At 43.8% G+C, this 25,389-nt stretch overlaps 2 protein-coding genes across 9 annotated transcripts in view; both read right to left on the reverse strand.

Moving 5' to 3' along the window:
• The window catches only part of LOC122789416, a 1,105,687-nt gene that overhangs the window by 856,205 nt on the left and 224,093 nt on the right, over positions 1-25,389 (reverse strand). The window lies entirely within an intron of this gene.
• The window catches only part of NONO (non-POU domain containing octamer binding), a 677,532-nt gene that overhangs the window by 544,165 nt on the left and 107,978 nt on the right, over positions 1-25,389 (reverse strand). For all 7 annotated transcript variants that reach the window (XM_044056848.1, XM_044056846.1, XM_044056852.1 and 4 more), the window contains exon 7: positions 15,209-15,293. In XM_044056848.1, the coding sequence (XP_043912783.1) occupies positions 15,209-15,293 (85 nt within the window). The remainder of the gene's footprint in view (positions 1-15,208; positions 15,294-25,389) is intronic.

Genomic DNA, 25,389 nt, shown 5'->3' on the forward strand with positions numbered 1-25,389 from the left:
TATTTTCAGCACAATCAGGAATAATTTTCTGTTTAAGCAATCCAATATGCTGACACTAACATATGAAACTGGCAATTCATGGCCCCAATAGCCAAAGTTGCAGAAGTGTATACCTTCTTAACCCATCTATCCAGCACCCTGGAGTCTATCCGAGGGGGAATGATTTTTGGCAGTAGCAGCTTCCATGCCCTTGGGTCCCTGTGAAATGGTTTCAGGATCTGCAGTAGGATTTTTGAAAAGGAACTTTGCAGGAACCCTGTAATATCTACCACTCTTTGTGGTAGATCACTTTATGCTGAATCTGTGACCAGGCAGCATTTTCTATCAAGAGCAAAAAAAAAAAAAAAAAAAACACTGCTACTTGCTTCTGTGAAGTACTGCATAGTTGCATGAACTGAATATCTTCTGGCAACCAAAGGAATTCAGTCCCTTTGATGCTACTGGATAGCTACAGGACAAGAAAACTGGATTGGCTATAAGCAGGATTTATGCTGTATGCAAATTAACTGTTGCCATTTGATAGTTCTGCCACTAGAATACCCAGATATTTGATGCCTTGAGATGCAATGATTATTGGCTCACAGCAAGACACGCGATATGCTGTATGCAAATCGAGTTTACTGGTTAACTGTCTGGAACATTGATCGGTTTATTCTGCTGGTTTATCCAGTCTAAAATCAGTGAGCACAGCTAAAATATATGATCTTATGAAGGCTAGTAAGCCAAAAGCACTTACAGGAATTTGTTTTTTGTTTTTACTGATTAAAAGTCTAACATTTTTACAGCTGTGGTGGAACAGAGAATTTTTTTCCTACTATCACTAAAATCCAGTCAGGGGCCAAGCTAGATTCTGAAAAGGCAAAGTTCAGTACAAGAGATATAGCTAAAAGCCTGTGTTGGGGCAGGAGTAAGAAATCCCCAAGCCTTTCTAGAATCTAAGAAATACTGACTTTCCCCAATAAAAAAGCCCCCCAAGCCTTTCTAGAATCTGAGAAATACTGACTTTCCCCAATAAAAATGCCCCCCCCCCCCGAGAGTATGCAAGGTTTCAACAAAAGATAAATCCTTGGGGAGGGGGGGAGCAGAGGGAATAGTCATCAGAATCCTCATAGGTAGATGAGGGTAAACCCTGGTCAGGACAAGTTTCAGAATCCTGCTCAGAATTATCATAAGCAAACTCAAATATCTTAGAAGGGGAAGGTTGGCTTCCCCAGATTAAAGTAATACGGTCTTTAGTCACATTTTTTTAGGCAGAGACCTGACCATGCAGTCTGGGCGTCAGTTTTCTAGACATGGTTAGATTAGGCCTTGAAAATGGCGGTTTAATATGCAAGTCAGTAGGCCTGAACACCCCCAGAAGCCAGTGCCTGCAAAGTGGCTCCGGACCCATCCAAGGTAGAGACATCCGCAGGTTCCACAGTTTGAGCATCTCTAGGCATACTGGACTCCAAATGGGTTTGAGTAGAGGCTTGCGAATCTGAAGTAGCGGATATCGGGGGGGTGCAAAAGCACCTCACAGTGCTGGTGAACTGGCGACTGGCTTAAGAGCGTCAGCAGCTTTCGACCTAGGCAGCCTGTTTTTTTGGCATGTCGGTAGTCTGATGGCTTACCAAAGACATACCTGGATAATTGAACCAAGCACCAATATTTAGAAGCAAAATTAAACAGACTTGAGTTCATGGTTTAAATAAAGGCACAAGACAGTAAAGTACATTGTGCATTGTGGTCAGGGCCTAGGCAAGGAATACAGTACAAATGGAAATCTTTGAGGTATTTGCTTTCCACAAGAAATGCAATTTACTTTTACTGACATCGGTTTAAAGCAAGAAAAAGTTTCCCCAACAAGGTACTTGGCTTTTAGTTGAAGACTTGTTCTGAAACGAATATTTCAGGAGTCTGCAGACTGGCACTTAACTGCTTTGGGCACTGCACAGCAAGAAAAACTGATGTAATGACATCTGCTGCATGTTTTATACCCCCGATGAACTGATGTCACAGGAGACAGCAACCACCGCAGGAACCAAGACTTGGTTAAATCAAGCCGACTGAGGGCTACTGCAAGCAGATAACCCAAATGTGATTACTGCAACAGTGAAACACTAACATCTGGTTCCCCCTTTACATAGACAGTAGTTTGTGTCTGGCCATACCCCAAGGACAGGCCTGTTGTCAACTGTACAGCTTCTAGGGTCATTGTTGGAAGTCAATGGAACCGCCGAGCACAACTCTTAGATCAGCAGTTGGCAGAGCATCAGGAAGCCAGGCGAGCAAGACCTAGGAATCTTGGCCTTTTGCGGAGGTTCAGGTTCGGGCACAGATGCAGGATCCATTTTAAGGGCCAACTGTTTTAGGTGCTGGGTTTCTAGGTAGAGGTTTAAAGCAGCCAGAAGGCTGCATAGTGTCTTCGGCACAAAGGATTGACAAATTGAGGAGGAATGCCATGCTTCCAGCCTAAGCAAAAACACCTATCATGGGCGTCTTTATGGGTCATCTGGCACCCACATTGGCACATTCCCTTTTTACCAGACAACTAAAGGCTACAACCAAGCCTAAGCATTATTATCAAGACAAGAAAATTCTAAACCAATAGGTTACTTAGCTTTATTGATGCAACGTCTGAAGGAGCAATTTTAAGATGTGTAGGTAGTCTGCAGCTTAAAAGTTGAGGATTGTGCGCAAAGACGTCACATTGAAGGTCCCTGGTTTATGGCCTTACAACCAATGTCCCACACACGTTGCAACAGCCAAACTGAAGCTTTTGTATAGGAGCCTACGAATGAGTTGCCCAAGGGCAGGAAACCCCACAACTAGAACACCAACACAGGAATAGGACATCAGATGAGCTTCGCTCTACCTCTTAGTGGTTGCAGTCACAACCATGGAAAAATAGGCAGATAAAGGAGTACTTGCAAGGGACTCGGGACAAGTCAAAGGAAAAGCAAAAGTTGCAGGATAACCGTCAAAACTGAATAAGGCAAGAAGAATATCAAAACTGTAGCAATGCAATGGAAGGCAACGTAAAAAATGAAAGTGAACCAAGTATTAACCAACAGTGCTTGACAACACAAGTTAGCCTAGTACAGAACAGAGGAAATGGGGCATTGCCCTAGACAGGTTTGAAATACTACAGAAAAAAATTCAGACCTTGTGAACAGACCCAAAAAGGGGGGGCTGGCAAGGTAAGTTTCACTTACTGTAGTAGGTGCAAGGGATTACCTTACTTTTGAAAAACAGTACATCATGAGTAGATAAACTCAGGGTTTTCAGAACTGCCCTGTCATTTTTCATTAGATACATTCCTACAGAATGAGTAAAGATGACAAGGTTACTCATTACATTCTAATAGTAGACTGAAAAAATACTTGCAACACCTGAAAAAAGGTGGAGACCGCTGCAAAACGCAGATTTCAAAGTAGACCATTCATTGTCACAAACTTTCTAGACCAACAGAGAACCCTTAGTCAGGAAAGAGTGATGGGCATTCTGCAATTACCAAAGCCTTTGACAATTTTGCATTTCCATAAATTCATTGGAATCAACTACATTGGAATCAACTACATTAAAATGTTAAAGCAAATATTTGGCAGACAATGGAGCCAATAGCTCCCACCAAATGACCTTTTGTCATGCAAGTACAGTAGAAAGTCTATTATCTGAACATAGATAGTCCAAAACGTCAAGTATACGAATCAGCCTCCCAAAGTTTTCGGGTAGGAAAAATACTCTGAATACGTATTTGTTTGAGCAGGTTTGAAGTTGCAGCCAGTGTGTGTGAAAAATGTCCACAAACACTGAATGGTTGAAAAAAAAATCTTCCTACATGCAGAGAAGATTTTAGCTGGTTCAATTATATTATCTGAGCTATCCTAGGCCCCAATTAGTTTTGGTAACAGACTAGTGTTGCAGTCTTAGCCACAAGAGGCATCTCAGGGAATGGACACCACGTTAAGGCAGATGACGTTTTTGTAGCAGCAGAATGGCTTCTGTAGGAAAGGATATCATCCTGGCATTAAACTTTTTTGGTCATTTAATGGGGAATGAGACTGAGAATGTTCAGGGGTTACAGTTAAGACTCCACATTTGATAAAGACTTTGCTAAATGACAGCGAGATAATCAAGGGTTAGTCAGACATTTCTACAGAGTATGTGGATGGTGAACATTTCTGGAAGAATTGGACGTACTACACTGAGTTTGCAATAGTAACGTTACAAAAGGGAGACAACCAATTATGGTTAAGTTACCAGGATACATGCCAGCACACGGGGCTGAGCTAGAGACTATAAAAATGTATTGCAGCATTTACATCCAGTAAATATTTAGTGAGTGCTTATGTAGCAAATTGAGACTACATGGAATTGTGATTTTAGTGACAGATTTTTGCAACAGTGGAAAATCAGTCAATTGTTATAGCACCATTTTATTGATCATAATGTGCATGTATATTGAACTTTGCATTAGACTCAGATGCCTATTGTAACCATTACAAAAAGGAACCAATGAAGACACCAAGATTCAAAGTTTGATTTAAATACATTTTTGTTTTCAAAGTAAAAAAGGGGGAATTATATAAACTGGTTTCCCTCAAAGTTGCACATTTGATAAGACTCATTGCTAGAACTCTAAGAAAACTCTTATTACCAAGCCTGCTACTATGAAGGAAATAGTGACGTAGCATCTGCAAGTGCAGGAAAGAAACATGCATTGGCTTAATGTGCTTGTGTGGAATAGTAAACTAAGTTTTTGTAGCAACTAGCATTAAAGGCTGGTTAAAAGTATCAAACAGGTGAATGTACACAGACATTAGAATATGAACTTGCAAAAGGGAAATGTTAACAGCCGAAAAAAGTTACCCAATCAAAGAACATTTTGGCATGCCAAGAACTGGTTGTTTGGAGGAGCATGGCCAACAGCAAAACAGACTAGCCTATCAATTAAATATTTCGGCCTGTTAAAAAGTGATTCTCTCTGGAGTGAAAAGGATGCAGACAAAGAAGGCATCAATACAGGAATGGAATATTTTCATCAAGGACAGTTTATACCAGTGTGTTACAAAGAAAATATAAGGAATCTCAGTGCTTTGTAAGCTTGTTTCAATAGAACACTGACAGTTGTATAGTTCTGTTCAGCTATTTCAATCTAACAGCATCTACCAGAACTCCCTTGGCCCAGGGTGTTATTTCCTTTGGGGGCTTAAACACAAAATATCTGATCTCTTGGGGATAGGCTCCACATTATCTGGCTCCTTCCATGCACCATGTGAGACGAGTTAACCCAGCCAGGGGTGTCGCACAAGGCATAGCTGGGCCAGACCCAAGAGCCTCCAGGAACAGACTCCTGCAAAAGGTGCCAGAAAGCCAGCCACCCTTCCATTTTAGTAATCCCAGGGAGAACCCCTTTCCTTCATTGAAGCCAGTGCCCTCAGATGCCTGAGGGGCATCCAAGTGCCTCCATTCTGCACACTCTTCACAGGAACCTCATCACTGGGGTGGCTGGTGAGGTATCAGAAGTGACCGAAGGAAACTGACTTGAGACTTGAATGGGCTGACTGTCCCAGTAGAATAAAAGTTTAATGCTCAGAACCAAGAGCCAACAGTGAAAGAAATGTGATCAGAGGGGGGCAAGGATGTCCACCCCAAGTAAAGATGGCCCCCTCCACTACCTCAAAGGCAGAGGACCTAGGCAAAAAAGATGTCAGCAGCACTGGAAGAGAAGTCTCTTGTGCTAACCCAGACTCCCACAGGCCCCTTCAGAAGATGGAGTTGGACCAGAACTGTATAGTGCCAAAGGACCAAGAGGCAAGGAGAGCTCCAATAAATTGAGTCAGCTGAACAGTGGTCAAGTGGGGATGGATGAGTTCCTTAATGTTGTGTGAGAAGGTCCACTATGTGGGGTAACTGCAGTGACTGCTCTTCCTAAACGCAGAAGTAGGAGGAACAATGCTATCTTGGCCAGTAAGGGTCACCAAGTTTTTGGTTTGTAATTATGAATTTTTAGCAGTACCTTCGGAATGAGAGAGGGAATGCATACATAAACATCCCCTTTCGTGAAAGATGAGGGCACAGATGTTTCAGGCCAGAGGATCTCCGGCACAAAAATGTGGAAGTTGTCAGTTTACAGGGAGGCAAAAATGGTCCATTTGTGAAGTATCACCAGTGGACAAAGTCCAGGAAAAAGTTGTGTAAAATCTTACCATAACCATAGAGGTCTTCTTCCATGTTACATTATTCATCACATATGGGTCTAATCCTCTTGCTCCCCAAATGTCTGGCCAGTCACTGTATGGTGTGCAGGACATTTGACGTGGCTAGTGGAACATGGGCCATAAGTAACATCTGCATGCACCAGCCCTCAGAACTGCAAGCCTCAGTCTGAACCAGTCTAGCAAGGGAAAGGCCAGTCCTGTACCATCCAAAAATGGAAATTCAGCATGACAAAGAGGAAGATGGTGGGTGGGAAATACTGCAACACTGCAAAGGAAATCTACAGTTATAAGATTTTACACAACCTATGTCCTATTCACACGTTGCAGTATTCATCACATGTGGGCGAGTGCCAAAGCTCACTGTGAAGGGGGTGGTGGTCTAGAGGCAGTCTCCAGGAATTCATTGATAGCCCTGGCAAACCCTGCCCTGGCAATATGGTACAACTCAATGTCTGAAGTGCACTAGTGACCAAGTGGCTGCTTCAAGAATAGTAGTTATCCAAACCCCTGAAGGCTCCTGATGAGGTCACTGCCTTAGTGTGCTTTAATAGCACATGGCAGGGATTTCCCCATATTTTTAGCAGATGTGATAGGTTTGGAAATCCAGGCAGAAAATTGTTTGGATACTGGCTTCCTTAGAGCCATGGGGTGGAAGACAAGTTTCAGCTTGTCTGATGGGCATGGTTTTGTGCAGGTAAAAAAAATCAGTCTTGTTTGTGCATGTCTACAGACTGGAGTACTCTACCTGTGGGTTAGGAAAGAGATAGGTGGATGGCTTAAGTGAAAAGTTGAGCACCTTGGGCATGCAGGGATTTGTTACAAGTGCAACCCTGGTCAGTATGGAATGCTAGGAAAGGTGCAATAGCGATGAGGGCTAACAGCGGACACTTCTGGCTGAGGTCAACCCCACAAAAAAGGGCAGTTTCCATGTAGTGTGTTTTAGGGAAGCTGTCCACTGGCTCAAATGGAGGAAGCATAAGCTTTTCCAAAATAAAGTTGAGGTCACACAGGGGTGGAGATTGCTTTCTGGAGGGTCTTAGGTGAAGGATCCCTTTAAGGAATAACTGTTGGTAATCTGGAAGCTGGGGGATCCAGAGAAGACGGGCTAAAATGGCAGACAACTGGGTTTTAATGGATGGACAACCATGTCTGCAGTAGTTCACAGGTAAGACAGTACTAGAGGGGTCTATCTGGCAAGCAGGTCTTGAGACACTACACAAATCTCTTCCACTTTGAAAGGTAAAATTTTCTTGTATTTGGTTTCCTGGCCTCCTGCAGGACAGTGAACACATCCTCATAAAGGTGTTGGGATCAGAATCTCAGCCAGCGTGAGGTGCAGCAATTGTCACTGTGGGTGTATCTGGGACCCCTTGTGCTGTGTGAGAAGGTCCTCAAGGGGTAACTTGTGGTAACTGCTCTGACAGCAGTAAGAGTAAGGGGAACCAATGCAGTCTTGGAAAATAGGGTCTGTCCTGCTAGATCTTCAGCAGGACAAGGGCAACGGGGAAATTCAGAGACCTTCCCTTCCCAGAAACTGAGAAGGCATCTGTTGCCATCGCTTGAGGGTGTGGGAAGTCTGTGTGCTGGAAGGAAGTTTCATGTTGGAAGAGGCCAACCAGTCTATTTGAGGGGTACCCCACTGGTGGACTAAGTCCAGGAAGACATCCCCGTGAAGCATCAATTCGTGGTTGGTTTGATCTGCTGAAGGCGTTTGCCTGGGAGTTCTGTTGTGAAGGAATGTACACCACTTGCAAGGCAACTCACTGGGAGGTAGGTCAGTTCCTACACCAGGAGAATTAGTCTGCAAACCAAGTAAGATTTGCCCCCCCCCCTTTGAGATACCACAGAAGTGTGGTATTGGCTGTAAAGATCTTTACTAGTCCTTGTAAACTGGAAAGCTGGGAGGACCAGGAGGTACTGCCCTCATCTCAGATACTGAGGGATTCTTGTGGCCCTGGGCACAGACCCTGCGCTTTCAGAAAGCCCAGAGTTGCTCCCCAGTCTGAGGCATCTGTGTGAATGACCCATTTGAGTTGAGAAAGTTGAAGGGACAAGACCCGGTTTGTGGTTCACTTGCTTCAACCACTGAATTTCTACTTTCAGGCAGGGCAGGAGGGGAACCCTGTACTTCAAGAGGGGAGTGCTATGTCCAGACAGGACTTTACCATTGCAACTTCCTATGGAGTCTTGCTAATGGTAACATGGGGATAGTGGCTGCCATGTAGCCCAGGAGCCTGAGATACTGCCTTGCAGTCAATTATGTTGTCTGCAAGACCAGAAGTAGGTGTTAAGCTTTCCACACTTTGGAGGATAAGCTTTCATGTCTGTATGAATCCTGCACCCCAAGACAATGACTTAAGAAAGCTCTGGTGAGATTTTGGGAAGTTGATTTGAAATCCCATGGACTGTAGGACTGTAATGGCCATTTAAGTGTTGCAGGTGGACCTGTTTGCAGTCTGCCTGAATGAGCAAATTGTCCAGGTAAGGGAGTACCTGGATTCCTTTTGTCCTGCAAAAGGCAATAACTGGAGCCAGACATTTGGTGAACACACTGGGTGCAGTGGAAAGCCCAAAAGGCAAGGCAGAGAATAGAAAGCAAGGAGCCGCCACAGAGAACCTCTGGTATTTCCAGAAACTGGGCCTTATAGGTATGTGAAAGTAATCATCCTTTACATCTAGGGTGGCCATGAACCCTTTGAGAAGGAGCAGAGAGTTGGGTAAAGTCAACATCCAGAAAATAGGAACCTATAGGAAGAGGTTAGAAATCCAGACAGTCTACAAGGACAGTCTTTACTTAGAACTAGGAAAATCCTGGAGTAGAAAACTCTTCCTTTTGAAGCCAGTGTTACTATTTTGATAGTGAAACCAGAGAAGCCCCAAATCCAGGAGACAGCAAGACTACCAATGGTAGTATAGTCAAAGGCAGAGTCCAATGTTTGATCACTAAAAAAAGATGCAGAGACCACTTAACCAGTAGCACTTTATTCAAAAATAACCACACGTACTTGTCAGTTCTGAGATAAAGATAAACAGTACGCACAATACTTAAACCCAACCCCAATTACCACCTCTTGCAAGACTTAAATCAATTAACCCTGCAGAAGCATTATACATCACTATCTAAAACATTTAAAAAGGAGTTCAGAACCATACCTACAAGATATAAAAAATGGATAAAGCCAGTCAGCCCTCCTAATATAGGCAAGCCCGACTGTTTGACAGATCCACACAAATATATACAATTAAAACTAGCACTACATAAGATCAGACGCTAAAATAAAATACTTTTAATACATTCAAATCACAAAAATAAAAATTAAAGGCAATGATCCTTTCAGTGCCCTTAACTTTAGAAAACAGGCGAGAGAAAACAAGTCATTCAAGCCTGGTCAGCAAGTTGCATTCAGTCTTAACTGCCATAATGCGTCCATTTTTTTCCCCAATTGCAGAGTCCATGGTCCCCCCCTCAGATCCCTGCTTAACATAACAAACCTGAATGACCATCAGCTAGTGCCTAGCTAGGGCATTTGTTTTAATTTTCAATCCATCCCTCATGTTCGTAAATTAAACTAGAGTTTCCTCAGTTTTTCCTACTTAGCAGGGTATTGTACGCAGACTGCACAGTAAACCCCCCCTCTGACTGACATGTAAACCTACCCTCAAGTCTAAGCCAGCCATTAATGCTCACCCCTTACTGGCTCACCCCTGTAATTCGAGTATTTCAAACATCTGCCCTTCCTAAACTGGAGGAAGTAATACATTTACTCATCTCACAGGAGGACAAGATGACCCAGTTTTTAAATAAAATCAGCGATTTGCTAACAAAGCTGAAAGTTTTGACAAAGGCCAGCCTAAAATTTGGCGGCCCCTAAATCCGGTCTTCCATACCCAACAGTACAAGAAATTACCCCCGGAGGTTCAGTGCCTGAACCCATTGGTTCAAAATGGTAAAGGTTCACCCCTGGATAGCTCTGAAATGACCCCTTTCCCTCTTGATGACCTCCTGGATTAAAGTGGAAGGAGATACCCTCCTCAAACAGCCTTCAGGATATCAAACTCCAAAAAATAATGACAAAGCAGCACCATACGTGCCACTCACTGCCCCCTTGACAACTGCCTGTTTGAATGGGTGTGAGCTGCTGAAATGCAAGAAGCCGTTTAATTTTCCTTTCTGAATATCTCTGCAATGAAGGACCGTAAAAGTGTAATTTATCACATCCAAGTAAGGAATTTAATTTCTCCCTACCACGTGTGAACCTCAAAAAAAGTGGAAGATCTAAGTCAAAAACTCAAATGAGCTCAGAGGGGCCATCCCACAGAATAAAGACATAGTCCTGGTAATATAGGTCTTGCAACAGGGAGAAATAATGAGACTCCAACAAAAAACTCTTTCAATCGCCACCATATTTGCAAAATACCCCCACACTTGGAGCCCATCCCCACCCCATCAGTTTGCAGGAAGAACTCCAGGTCAAACAAGATGCAATTGCTCTTTAATACCAGTTCAAACTGTTGGTAAACAATCCTACCCTGGGACACTTGATGGTGCCTTAAGACATCTATGTTTCCAGTACTGGCTCCAATAGATGGAGCTGCTGTTCTGGAGGTTGTGGGGATACCCCCTCTCTTTGGAGGCATAAGCCAGGTCATATAATAATACTCATTTTATATTACTGAAAGGAACCACTTGTGAGGCTATTTATGTCCACACTAAGACAGTAAGACAGTGGGAGAGGGTGGGTGGGTTTAGGGTTTACTGACACTACCTGCCCCATCTTGAAAAGGCAGCATCTCGCTACAGGAGAAAGCTCTGGCAAGAGTAGGTTGCTTCCTGGTTGTTTTGCTGGGTCTTATGGGAGCAGCAGGACAAGAGTGCTTTGTAATAAATTAGATTTTTTGCTGGGTAATTCCTCTGGAATTTAATGAGACCATTAGGCGTTTTAAATCCTGCATCTCTTCCCCTTTTGTTGTACAGACTTAAATCAGCCACTGTTGAACCAGAGTGGTACTGTCCAGTGGGCCATCAACCAGCTTGGCTCTAAAGTCATCTGGTAGAGGTTGAAGGCATAGCAGGGAATACTTTCTCAAAGCAAATGCTGATGTTGCTTAGCTGGCTGAGGCCTCTGCAACACAACTGCACTTGACTGCCTGGTAACCTAGGTGGTGACAGCAACAAGGAAAGTGAAGCTTTGGCAACATCTGGTGAAAGACAATTTCTTGGAGACTTGCCAGAAAGAAAGCATTGATCCTAGTGTCCGGTACTTAAGAGCCCTGATGGCCAGAGTATCAAATGTGTAAATTCTTAGCCAGACATTCCACAGTTTTGCTGTCTGTCAGCTGGGAGAATGGTAGTGAAAGGCAATGGGAGAATGGTAGTGAAAGGCAATAGTTCAGAGGCCTTATCAGTGGAAATGGTGGCAAAGTCTGCTGGAGGACACAAACTTAAATCTCAGGAACTTTATAAAATCCATTCAGTCTGTGTTGAGCAGGGTTGGAGAGTCAGGGTTCAAGGATGCTGGAGACTGAATCCAGGCAGGCAGAATTGTATGGAACAGCAGTAAAAGTTGGGGTATCCATCTGAATGAGGTCATACCACCCTTTTCTGAACCTCAGTCACTTCAGAGATTACCCACTAATTGTTTCCCCCCCAAGGGAAAAATCCTCAGCTGGGGAGTCAGGGTTAACAGATTTTTTTTCTCTGGGGAGCTGTATCCTAAGGGAGAAGGTAGCCAAGAGGTAAAGGTTCATAGGCGTGTACTAGGCTAATGGCCCTGGAGCCTTTACAAGCCTAGCCCATAGGATTACCCTGGTATTGTGCCATGCATCCTTAGTTCAGAGTGCCTGTCGAGTAGAGCCACTGGAGTGATCCCGAGTGAATTTTTTTTTTATTACCCACCCACTCGAGATTTCTCTTGAAGAGGGCCAGGGAGGTCCTTTGCTTGACATGCAAAGAGTGATTTATATGAACAGAAATCCTCTTCCCTTAGAGAGGGGTCTGATGTTAGAGGCCCTGGACTCTCGATAGGAGGGATGGTGGAAGGTCCTGTAGTGGTAGGCTGTAAACAAGTAATTGGCTGAAAAGCCTTCCAGTCGGGCATGCTTTCAGGAGTAGATTAAATAGGTTTTAAGATTCCTTCCGGGAGGCCTGGCGGGCATCTGAAGAGAGGAAGGCCTAGAATCTGGTGACTAAGGTACCAGAGGGATCAGACAGGCCTTCTGAAATAGCTGTCCTCCACCCCTGTTGGAGGAAGACACTGGAAAAGCCTCCACAGACATCCCCTTCCATGCAGGATTGTACAGCTTCTGTGGAGGTACCTGCTGTATCTGAAGCAGAGCCCAAATCCTCAACTAGGCCAACCACAGGCTGAGGGTTGTAAGAAAGAGGCACAGTAGTAGTAGGCCTAATAGTCTTGTCTCTCAGCAGTTCAGCAGGTATATCAGCAGAGCCCTCTCTATCAAAAGGCTAACCATTTTAAACGTTGGTTTTCCAGATAAAGATGGTGTGCAGATGGCTGTGCAAAGTTTTGGGCACACATGTCTAGCAAATGGAGCAGACCTTGTAGTAGTGCAACCAACCTAAACAGAAGTGATGGTGGCAGTCCTTGTGGGGTATCTAACTTGCCCTTTCTAGATGACAGGAACAAAGCACTAGAACAAAAATTTAACTGAAAAAGTTCCCAATGGGGCACTAACCTGATATCTTGGAGCTCAGACTGCTGGGCTGCCAAGAACACAATGTTTAAACAGGCTGTTGAGTAGTTCTGAGGGTTGGTGCGTGCAAACGTCACTTATGGCCCACATTCCAGTAACCAGAGTCCCACACACCAGTAACCAAAAACTTTTGTACACTGGCTGGATGTTCGGGGAGCAAGAGGAGTAAACACGTGCGATTAATACTGCTATATGCAAATAGGACATCCCTGTGGAGCATCCATTTGTTGGACTGTCTCAGACCTGCTCAAGGTGTCGGCCATTACACTCAGGTAAAAGAAAATGATGTACATAGCCTGAAGGGGGTCTGAAGCTCAACTGCCAGCTCCCACACTTACTGGGCTAGTCTGAAGAGGAGACAACTGTCCCTCCTTGCTAGTTTGTCACATTGCCTGCAAAATTATAGGGCCTGGGATGAAGGAAGACTAAAAGGCCTGCAGAGCCAGCAGCAGTGCCCTCATTTCTTTTACACTATTCCGGGGGGGGGGGGGGGGGGGGGACTGGACCAGATCCCTCATGCTTTTATGGAGCAGAAAGATGCTCCCCATCCTGTGTCTGAGGTGTTTGTGACCATCTCTTGGACAAGTGTTACAGGATAGAGTGGGAGACATGGGTCTGTCAACTCCAAGTAACCTCTCTTCAAAAGCAAGGGAGAAGAGAAACTGGGAACTCTAGTGGATGTGCATGTTGCATTAACACTGGATTGGATTTCAGAAGCCACTGTAATTCATGCGCAGTTTTCCCAGAGAAGCAATGGAATGGTGGATGCCATGAAGCCCAGAGTTCTGAGAGAATTCCTGGTAGTGATGAGTTAAGAGAAGGCTTAAAAAAAAAAAAAAAAAAAAAGACCTTCAGGTCAGTTTGTATCCTGCATTCCAGAAAAATGTGGCCCTGATAAACCTGAGAAGATTTTTACCCAACCGGGAACATCTGAAACAGACAGCAACCACTTCCGCAAACATAATACACATACAGGCGAAGCATTCAGAGTGGGAGACAGGGGCATGCATGACTAGCAGAGGGATACGCCTTTTCAAGGTATTTCCCCAACTGCTGAGACCAGATAACCCAAGGGGCCAGACACTGTTCTCTGGGCTCTAACATTACACCAGGAACTTAAAAAGGTATTACAAGTAGTCTACTTATCTGTGTTAGTGGCTTGAGAATAAAGGAATCAAAAATCCTCAGATAGCCAAAAAATCTCTGGGTTTTTACATGCCCACCAAGTTGAAACTAGACTTAATACCACCAGTTCAAATGCTCCCTCAATATTTAAAAGCTTTCTAGAGAGATGCCCTAGGAGGGAGCCATAACTATGTCCTCGTTCATTTAACATCCAACTGGGAATTGAACCAGGAACAAATCTGCCCCCTTTTCCCTCAGATTCAAAAAGTAAAGTGGCAAATTAGCTTTATGGGGAGGGGTACCTAAACATCAAAAGCTGCATGTACTAGGTGATTTATTTCCTGTCAAGCTAATACACATCCGTAATTAAAAAAACACCATCTTGTCAAAAATCAGGAGAAAAAATTCTACTGAAGCAAACAACCTTCCTGTGAAATCTAAGCAGCAACCAAATTGCAGTACCTCTGAAGGAATAAAGGAAAGGCAGACACCGCTATAGACTGATGCCAGTCACTGGGACCACACAATCATGTCCAATCATGTCTTCGGCAAGAAACACTCCAGCCATACTAACAAGTGAGCCTACAATGAACATCTTGAAAAAGAGGAAAAAATGATGCAAGGAAGCCCTGGACTTGTGCCGGAGTGCTGTATTGGTGCTTCAGAAACCAATTAACTTGCAATTAGACTGACAAGGTTTACAAGTCCAATACCAACACCTGAAAGACCTTTTCACACAGCTGTATATAACAAATACAAGGTGGCAGCAGACCACTAGGAGTGGCAGTAGCCAAGTTTCAGCACAAACTTACCACTATTCAGAAATGTGACAGTGTGCCTTCCCCATCAAATGAAATCCTATTTGTCAGCATCCACTCGACAAATGCTCAGAATGTCAGACTGCCGTTACACTAGGAAAGCCACTATCCTACTTGCTCTTATCACTTTCTCCACTTTGCTGAATTTTGAGCAAACTCAGAACCAGAGTTCATGGATGCGAGGCCTTCACCCCCAAAGTAAAAGAATGCAAGACAACTTCCTGCAAAATGGACCTAGCTGCCTTGAATTGTGACTTACAATTTTAGAAGTTTTAGAGTGAAATAACCATGCGTCAAAGACTACTCAAAATAAACAGTCCCTCATTTTGCATTGTGAAGCATTCAACTTACCTCATTTCAATCTGCTTCCGTTTCTGAACTTCCTGATTATGAAGCTCTTCCATTCTACGAAGCTCTTCCTGACGTCTTATTAAATCTGAGAAAATACACAAATGTCTATGGTGAAAAATTGTGTAGCTTTTGAAGCTGAAATATGCATTTTCAGAAAACTCAATGTCAAAGCAATTGAGCACTACGCAGAGTTCAGGGATATTTACACAGCTTAGCAATGGAACTGCCACTTGCAATAACTCCACTTGCACTTACAGATTTTAAAAACTGAGCAATCAGAATACTACAGGCAAGAGAAACTACATCTGACAAGTCTATAGAAAACAATGAAGTTTAGACTAGGCCCAAAATAAGTCAAGCAACTTTTCTCCAATTCCTACAAAAGGACAAAAAACTTAGCCTTTTGTTGGGGGAAGTCCCATCTACAATTGCTTACATTATCTTATCTTCAACAGGAAACAGATTTAGAGTTACGAGGCAAGTGATGGTGCTTGGTAAGTGTGCACTGAACTCCAAGTTGCCAATGTGGCTGCTGCCCTGGTAGAATGTGCCCCAATATTCTTAGGCACTGATTTGCCATGCTGTGCATAGCAGAAACAAATGCCATGTCCTATCCATTGAGAAATAGTCAGCAACTGGCCTAGAAGAGGCTTCAGCGGTTTTGGACCTCTGATGCCTATCCTTTTTTGTCCTTGCACTTGTGAATTCCGGTACTCTGTTCCGACGGCATTATATAATTAAACCTTCAGCCAATGCAAAGCAAAAATCGAACAGATGCTTAATAGTGCGTTGGTTGAATCTAGCGCAAAACAGACAACTTGCAACATCGTTGTCAGGGCCTAGGCAAGGAATACAATAAAAGTGAAAATCTTTATGAGGTATTTGCTTCCCACAAGAAATACAATTGTTAACTTTTACGGACATCGGTCTGGAGCAAGAAAAAAAGTTTCCCCAACAGGGTACTTTGCTTTATTGAAGACTTCGGATCTGAAATCAGGAGTCAGCCGACTGGCAGTTGCGAACTGCTTTTGCTTTGGGCACCGCGTGGCAAGAAAGACTGAAGAAAATGGTGTCGTCTGCATCTTTTATACCCCTGGTGCATTGATGTCAGGGAAGAGGCGACCACAACAGACGTCGGACCAGGACTTTGGAATTCAGGCAGACTGGGTAGCCTGCCAGCAGGATAACCCAACTGTAATGACTGCAACAGTGAAACACAATGAACATCCATCTTCCAAAGCCATCAAAAAATGTACAAGACTGGATCTGCAGTTATGCTGCATTACCTACAGACTACACTACTTTGCCCACTTACATAGAAAATAGCAACCATCACAGAACTGTGAAAGCAAGCATGTCACTGATGCTGTCCCAGAAAGTACTACATGGCATCATGCTTAACCACTTTCTGTACAACTCTAGCAGTACAACATTCTGTACTTACTATGTCTACCCAAACCTGAAATTATAATCTCAAATACCCATACCTTACTTGTCTACTAGTTACACACTAAATCCTAATAATTCTTTACAGCTCTAAAGGAAATACTTTCAGCAACATACTTAGAAATTGGTTTCTATATTTAACGGCCATCTACATTCCAAAAACTACTATTGTTAGATACGTACAAACTGCAGCACTATGTGAAGAAAGATACAACTGCAAGAATATACTCCTAACTGTTGCAGAAGGCCCTCTGCTGCTCTATTACTAACACCTAGGAAATTCTCTGAAGATGGACATAAAAAAAATTTGGGCCACGTGGTTGGAAGTCCAAGGACAGGGTTGCCCCCTCCATACTTAACAGCATCTTACATAACAGTATAGTTGCCAACTATCCAGAATTCTTCCCAACAGTGCAAAATTAAGGGTCAGTTTGGAAAACAGACAGCCTTTTCTGGAAAAGTATCTACAGAAGACACCAGTCGAAATTTGGTTCGACTAGAATCCCTCTTGCCATATGAAAAGTACAAAAAAAGAGTACACCTACACTCAGATGTGTACAAAGAGTGACTTCATCACTAAGCAATCTTGGAAAAACCAGCATGGTCAGTCAAAGTTGTAAAGCTGCTAAAACTACAAACTTAGTGGATTGTTAGCAGTTTGGCAAAAGTTTGTCCTTTGGGTTTACATTCTTAAACTGAACGACTGCTAGAAGGTAATTAGACTGGTATATTAAAAATTCTGGACAGGTAAAGGAGAAAACATTAGTGAGCAGAGATAAGTGGGCAAAGTAGTGTACCTATCCCCTACTGACCAAAGAACTTGAGCTAACAAACTTAGCTTTCATGTGAGTCTTACTATAACCCCCCCACACCCAGTGTGTGTAAACTGCTGAAAAAGGTTTAGCTTTCTACTGTAAGCCCTCAATTTGTTCACATACTTGACAGTCCCAACTGAGCAGGTAGTACTCCAAGATAACCCAAACTGCTTAAAGGCATTCTGACAAAACTGTCAAGTTTCTTTGTTTTATGCAGTTTGTCTGGCACATGGTTTGGAAAGATTTGAAGACTTACTGATGAGTTAGAAACATTTGATTGGGTGTGAGTTACTGTTCAGTGTACAAAATGGGAAACGAGACTATGCCAATGCCATTGTGTTGCTTTGTATACTTGTGGGATGGAGATCAATTGACTCGACAGAGATGTAAATGGAAATGAGCAATTTATATATGCATTATACTTGACATATGTACCCCTGTTTTGGTTCTTTTTGAACTGCCTCCCTGTCCCCCTGTTTTGGTTCTTTTTGAACTGCCTCCCTGTCCCTATTCCAAGACTGTCTTTAAAATCTTCAGGATTTTGAAGAAAGATTTCCTAACTGTATGCCTACGAAAAGGGAAAATCATGGAAAAATGTTTTTCAATAATTACAGCAGTAGATACTTAAAGTTCACTGCTCTAAAAAAAAAAAAAACACACATTTTATCCAATTAAAAAATCAGTATGAATACAGATAAGTAGGTATTAGGTCATCTGCCAGAGGGCATTTATAAGCCTAGCCAAAGGGTCAGCTTTCGCCACCCCATTGATCAGAGCCTTTGTCAAGAGCCAATGAAGTGATCCCAGGGGTGTATTTTCCATTACCCAACCACTCAGGGTTTCGCTTGGAGTGTTAGTGAGGGGCTCTGCCTAATGTAATTAAGGAATTTTGTTCCAAAGCATGGAGAGTGACAGGAATTTATCCCTCCAGCAAGTTCTATTTATTGTTGTGGCAAGGTTTAGCTCAATAGAGCGGGTGGCTCGCAGTGACTTGGACTAAGTGGAACATGTCCATTAATTCTGAGTTGGACATAGCTTTGTAAGTCAGGCAGAGATCACCGCTGAGTAAGCGATATGCCACAGAGTACAGCCGGAGGTTTTCCAATCAGGCTGCATAAGACATGTGTTTGAGGCCAATAATCCACTTGAGGTACTTTTCTGGTCTTTCCAGCTGTTGGAACTGTCTGAGGTACATCCCAAAGGGGGCATTGTACTCTATGATGGGTCTGATGAGTGACAAGTAGAGGGGCACTATAACCTCTATTTCTAGATGCAAACCATTTATTAGATGGGCTACTTCCTAACTACTATGGCTACTTCCTAACTACTATGGCAATACGATTGTCAAAGGAGATACCATCTACCTGGGTCCCCAGAACTCTTTCTATAAGAGGGGGCCTGCCACCTATGTAGTAATTCATGGGCGTTTCCCTAAACGGGATGACTATGCATTTTTTGGCATTTAGCTTGAAACCATGACTGACACCAAGTGTCTGTCCATATCAGCCAGAGTGTTATGGCTCCCAGTTTTGCAGTCAATCTGCAAACTTAGCCATAGTCCTCCTGTGTTTACCTGTACTTCTGAGAAATATACCTTGTGGGACACCACTTGTGACTGGTTTAGAGTTGGACCTGGAGCCTGCTATTCTTACCATGCAAGTTCTGTCCAAGCCAGTTGGTAACCCATCTTGACATAAGGGTTTATGTTCAGGCTGGTTACTTTCTATAATTCCCCGAGTGGGGAATGGTGTCAAAAGCCTTGGACAGGTCAAGGTAGGCTGTGTGAACCACCTTCTCATCTATGGAATTGGAGACAGTCTCGAAGAGGTCAACCAGGTTAAGTAGGCATGATCTGCCCTTAAAGCAGAACTGGGTCAGGTCAAGTGTTTGGAGGTTCCTAATGTCTTTGTTAATGAGTTCGATGATTATGCACTCTATAGCTTTGCAGACCAGCATAGTCAGGCTTATGGGGCGATAGCTACCAGGGTCTGTTGTGGCCTCTCCTTTGTAGAGTGGAATAATCGTTACTGTGTGCCATTCTATGGGCATGTAGCCTGTGGAGAGGCTAAGGTTCAGCACACACACACACAAATATACCTTCAAATAAAAGCAAACAAAAAAAGGCTTTTTAGCATAGTAACAAAGGTATAAAAAAAAGAAAGGTAGGGAGCTGGCAGGTGGGCAACCAGGACTGCAACAGTGAATACACCAACATCTACATTTATATAGAGTGTACACAACTGTACTATGTTCTTAGTGTTTCACTGTTGCAGCCATTAAATTTGGGTAGAATCCCAAAGCTATGGTTGGGAGGATGGAATTATACAGCATTAGGAGCAGCTATAAGGCCCTGCAGGACAGCAGTGGCAAAGCCTGCTCTGGATTTAGAGGAGGCGAAATGGCGATGCTTTGGGAACGTATGAACTGAGCTCCAGGTAGCACCTTCTAGAATGTCTGGTAGGAACCCCTCAGAGGCTACAGAAGTAGATGCAGCCCTCTGGGAATGGGATCCAATCCCCTTGGGGACAGGTTTACCATGTAACAAATACAATGGCTTATCCATTTTGAAATGGAGATAGCCTTTCCTCTGCCCCTGCAGCAAATGCCACCAGTAGTAATGCCACCAGTAGTTTAGATTCTCTTAGAGATTGTCCTGTTAGAGTAGAATCTTAGTTGACTGTTTTCCCAAATCCACAGAACAAGGAGTGGATTCTACTTTTATTGGATGTACAGTTTGTAGATGAATGGTCTGATTAAGAGCCACACTGGATACCACTTTAGGCATAAAGGATGGATTGGTTCTGAGCGCTACCCTGTCCAGGTAGAAAACAATAAAAGGCTCCACTGCCATGAGAGCATGTAGTTCTGAGATCCTTCTAGCTGAAGTGACCTGCTAAAGAAAAGCAGTCTAAGAGAAATTTTATGTCCGCAGCAGCAACTGGCTCAAAAAGGAGTGAGTTTTTCCAACACAAAATTGAGTTTTTCAAAATTGAGGTCCCATACAAGAGTTGGTGCTCTCCTGAGGTCTTAAATTTTTGGCCCCTCAGAGATGCTGCTTTAGCAGGGGATGAGGAAAAGTAGGAAAGGCTGTGTTATAACGAGCTGAAATGGCAGAGGCGTGGATTTTTGTTAGAGAAAGCTAGGCCCTTGTGAAGCATCTTCATTAAATATTATTGCAGAATCTGAGGAATATTGGGTATTTCTGTGCTTATTCCTTGTGCACAATTCCATGCACAGAATCTTTTCCATTTATCAGCATAAGATTTTTATGCACTAGGCCTTCTAGCCTCCAAAATGACATCACAGGTTTGCCGAGAGATTTAACTGGTGAAATTAGTTGATTAGCCATGCTGCAAGATTCAGAGTTTGGAGCAGAGTGTGTAGAATTTAAAAGTTCTGCTGAGACAGCGGACAAGGTGTCTGAGGCGGGTACCACGGAGGAAGGTGGTATGCTGCACAGGAGCAGATACCAGTGTTGGCGAGGCCAGTCTGGAGCAATCAGAATCATTGTTTTCCTGACTTAGTAAGATCTTTGAGAGCAGAGGCAGAGGGGGAAAAGCATAGAGGTTTTTCCAGCTGAATAGAGCATCCACTTTCCAAGCTTTTTGTGAGATCTTTTTGCCTCACTCCAGTATGTCATGGCTCTCCCATTTGCATGTCAACATGCTGAAGATTTGCAGATAGTTTTCATTTGTGTGGGTCTACAAGACTTCTGCTTAGTTTGTCTGCCAGAGTATTTTGCTTTCCTGGCAGGAATTGAGCTTTTAGATTTGGTAAGACAAGGCTGTGTTCCACAAGGCCATAGTTAGTGTGCAAAGGGGGTAGGAAAGGATACCCCCTGCTTATGTCCCACATGACTGTGGTGCTGTCCGTCCTTATCAGTAGTTGTCCTGAATGAAGAAAGTCCTTGAAAGCTATCAGAGCACTCTGTACAGCTAGAATCTTTCTGGTTGATATGCAGGTGCATCTGATTTGGGCTCCATTCGCCCTGAATGCATCTCTGCCAGATGTGCCCCCAAGCATAGTCTGATGAGTCTGTAGTCAGTGTTTGGGTGTAACGAATGACAGTCCCTTGCTCTGGTGACGAGCCTCTTCCCACCATAGAACTATTGCTGCAGGCAAGGAATGATAGGAATCTGTTTCCAGGCTGTGACAATGTTGACTCCATAAGCTTTTTAGGTACCATTGAAGTTTCCTCACATGCAGTCTTGCATATGGAATTAGAAGAATGCAGGAAGCCATGAACCCCAAGGCCTGCAGAACTGGTCTTGCAGACAACTGGGGTTGTGGCCACTTGTTTTGAATTAAGTCATCAACTGGATTAGTCTGGCATGAGGTAAGCCATCTGGGCAGTTGTATTCAAGCTTGCAGTGACAGGGTACCAGTTGCGATTTTTTGTTTATGGTGTACCCTAGGCAAGTTAAAAGCCTTTTTACAAACGCCAGATGCTGAAGAGAGTCCTTGTTTTCTGCCTGAATTAGGCAGTCTTCCAGATAAAGGATAAATTTGAATGTTTGTCTGCAAAATGCAATTACTGGTGCCAGGCACTTTAAGACCCTGGGCGCAATAAAACCAAAGGGCAGTGCAGAGAACTGCTAATGCAAACAGCCTGCTTTGAAGTGGAGGTATCTTCTGCAAGATTCTCCGATTGGGATATGCAGGTAAGCATCTCAAGTCTAGTAAGCATCTCAAGTCTAGTTACCAACCAAACATACTTGCCTAGCATAGGCAGTAACTGTTGAGTCAGCATCTTGAATTTTGGAACGTCCAGGAAAGTATTTAGAATGGATAGGTCTAGAATTGGACACCATGTCTTTTCTGGGTACCAGAAAAGATCTTAATAAACCTTATCCTTTTTCCTTTTCTGGTACTGATTGAATAGCCTCCATATCCATGAGGGACAACTTGTTTCTGGGCCTCTGCCCACTGAATTGGAGGCAGAGCCCACCATTAGTCTGGAATTGGCAACGTGTGGAAAAGTAATCTGTATCCCTGGGATACTACATCTAAAACCTACTTGTCCTGGGTAAATAGATCCAAATTTTGTGCATGGAGTGCTAGTCCCCCCCCCCCCCAAAGGAGCTGCCAAAATACAAGTGTTTGGAAATGGCAGAGGAAAGTTAGAGACTGTACCATGGGGGGGTTGCCTTGCTACTTCCAGATTTGGAGGTGGAGGCATCCCATTGTTTTGTTCTGTAAGTTTGACAAACCTGGAGCCTTTAGTGTCTCGGTTTGACCAGAGCGGCTATGGTGGGTACTGGAAAGGACCAATTCTTAGTGGGCCAGTGCCCAGTGAACCTGGGTGGCTGCACTTGTAGGAAATTTTACAGCTTGCATAGATTTAGCTTGGTCTTCCATATTTCAAAACTTCTTCTGCCTTACCAAATAGAGTATCCTGTTGTAAAGGAACATCCAACAATTTTGCTTTAACATTATCAGGCAGACTTTGCTCCTTGAGCCAAGCATGCCTTATTACAGATAGTAACAGCAGCCCTGCAAGAGGCCTCCAAGGAAGCAAAAACACGTTGCAAAGTATGCTTTCCAAACTGTTCCGCTGAATGCAATATATCTTAACACTATTTTAGTCAGAAATAATTTTCTGTTTAAGCCCATGACATGCTGCCGATATTTAAGAATATGAAATTGACAGTTTAAAGCCTCGATTGCCAGGGTTGCAGATGTGTAAACCTTACCCCATCTATCCAGTGCCCTGGAGTCTATCAGAAAGTAGGAATTTTAGCAGTAGAAGCCTCAACACCCCTTGGGACCCTGAGAAATAGTTTCAGGGTCAGCAGTAGGGTTTTTAAAGAAATGTGGGAGTCAGGAACCCAGTAATACCAGTCTGGCTTACTTGGAGCCGGAGGCAAGGAAAATCGGGAGCCCTGCTGGATTCTGGAAAAATATCAATGTCTAGAACTGTAGGTATAGCCCAAGGCCTATGCAGAGGAAGGAAATCCCTAAACCTTTTTGGATTCTGAAAAATCCTGACTCTCCCAATGAAAATGTTCCTTTAAGGTATGCAAAGTTTCTCCAAAAGAAAAATCCTCAGGAGAAGCAGAAGGGATGGATTCTTCTGCATTAGAGTTCTGAAGGTGGAATAGATAATTCCTGATCAGAAGAAATGGAAACCTGATCTGAAGATTTTGCCTAAGCGTCTTTAGCAGGAGAGGAGCACTTGGCCCATTTTTTTAAACAGAAGTTGGTTTTGTTTGAGGATTGTGAAGGTTTAAGAAAAAAAAAAAAATCAAGCCTGAAAATACCCTCAGAAGCCTGTGCCTGCTCAAGTTTCCCCAACGGGGTACTTGGCTATTTCGAAAATCTCAGGAGTCAAGAAAGACCGAAGAAAAAGGCATTGGTTGCATCTTATACCCCTGGTCAGGAAAGAGGCAACAGCAACAGACGCTGGACCTAGACTTTGGAACTCGGGCCGACAGCGGGTAGCCTGCCAGCAGGATAACCCAAGTGTAATGACCGCAACAGTGAAACACTACTTTGGGCAGCAGAGGAAGAGGTGGGAAGGCATAAACTGTCATTGATGTCCAACTGAAAGAGCATCCACTCTCCAGGCCTTTGGATGGAAGATCCTTGAGCAGAATTGTCAATTGATGGTTTTTGTGGGAGGCAAAGTGATCTATGTCTGGCCTTCCCCATTCTTGGATTATTTCTGTAAAAACTTTTGGATGCAACTTCCATTCGTGTGGATCTGTCATATTCCTGCTTAGGTTGTCTGCCAGCGTGTTTTCCTTGCCTGGCAAGTACCTGGCCTTCCCCGTGGAAGTGTTCCCTTAAGGTATGCAGAATTTCATCAAATAAGTAATCCTCAGGGGGGGGGGGGGTACAGAAGGAATAGATTCCTCTGCATCAGAGTCTTCAAAAGGGGAGTAAGACTGTTCCTGATAACAGTGCTCTGAAATAATGGAGCCCTGATCAGAGGGGGAATCTTCCTCCACTCTGGGTCTTTTGTCCGAAGGTGGCCGAGAACCTCTGATAAGAGTAATTAAATCCTCAGCCATTTTAAGCATCTGTTTCTTAGGCATGGGGCCTGGAGATGGGCCCTGTGTAGCTGGTCACTTAGGGTGCATGGTAGCTTTAGACTTGGTGAAAGCCTAGATGGAGAAAGAAGAGGAAGGTCTGAAGAAACCTTGAGTGGAGGTGGATCTGTCCACATTGTTTCAACGCCAAGCGTGGCTTTGGAATCTGTAGTCAGGGTGTGGGCAGAGGAGCCTGCGACCTCGGGTACAAGAGACTCTGCCAAAAGTGTAGTCTAATCAGGGGCTGTGTAGGCACCTCACAGAACTGGACCACGTGTAGTCAGCTTTGGCGTGGTGTCGGTAGAGGCCGCAGACCTAGAGTGTCAGTCCTTGTCTTTGCGCTTTAGACAAAACCCGAGTCAGAGTATCCAACGACATAGTATAGTTAAATGCTTTCCCAAAATAATGCTGGGCGAACTCCGCCAGATGCTTAATAGTGCATTTGTTGAATGTAGCACAAAAGCGACAGAGACGTCGTGGTCTGGGCCTAAACAAGGTATACAGAGGGAATGGAAATCCTTATGCGGTATTTGCTTCCCACAAGAAATACAATTATTAAACTTTGTCTGACATCGGTCCGAGACAAGAAAAAAAAAAAAAAGTTTCCCCAAGTTTCCCCAACGGGGTACTTAGCTTTTAAGAAGACTTGGTTCCAAATTTTTCGTAATCTCAGGAGCTGGCCGACCGGCACTTGTGAACTGCTTCGGGCACCACGCGGCAAGAAAGACTGAAGAAAATGGCGTCTGCTGGTTCTTATACCCCTGTCGCACTGATGTCGGGGAAGAAGCGACGACAACCGACGCCAGACCTAGACTTTGGAATTTGGCCGACCGAGGACCCGCCTGACGGCAGGAGAACCCATCTGTTATGACTGCAGCTGTATGCATGA

Source organism: Protopterus annectens, chromosome 14.part0 (assembly GCF_019279795.1).
Source record: "Protopterus annectens isolate FY-2018-M chromosome 14.part0, PAN1.0, whole genome shotgun sequence".
Taxonomy (NCBI): domain Eukaryota; kingdom Metazoa; phylum Chordata; order Ceratodontiformes; family Protopteridae; genus Protopterus; species Protopterus annectens.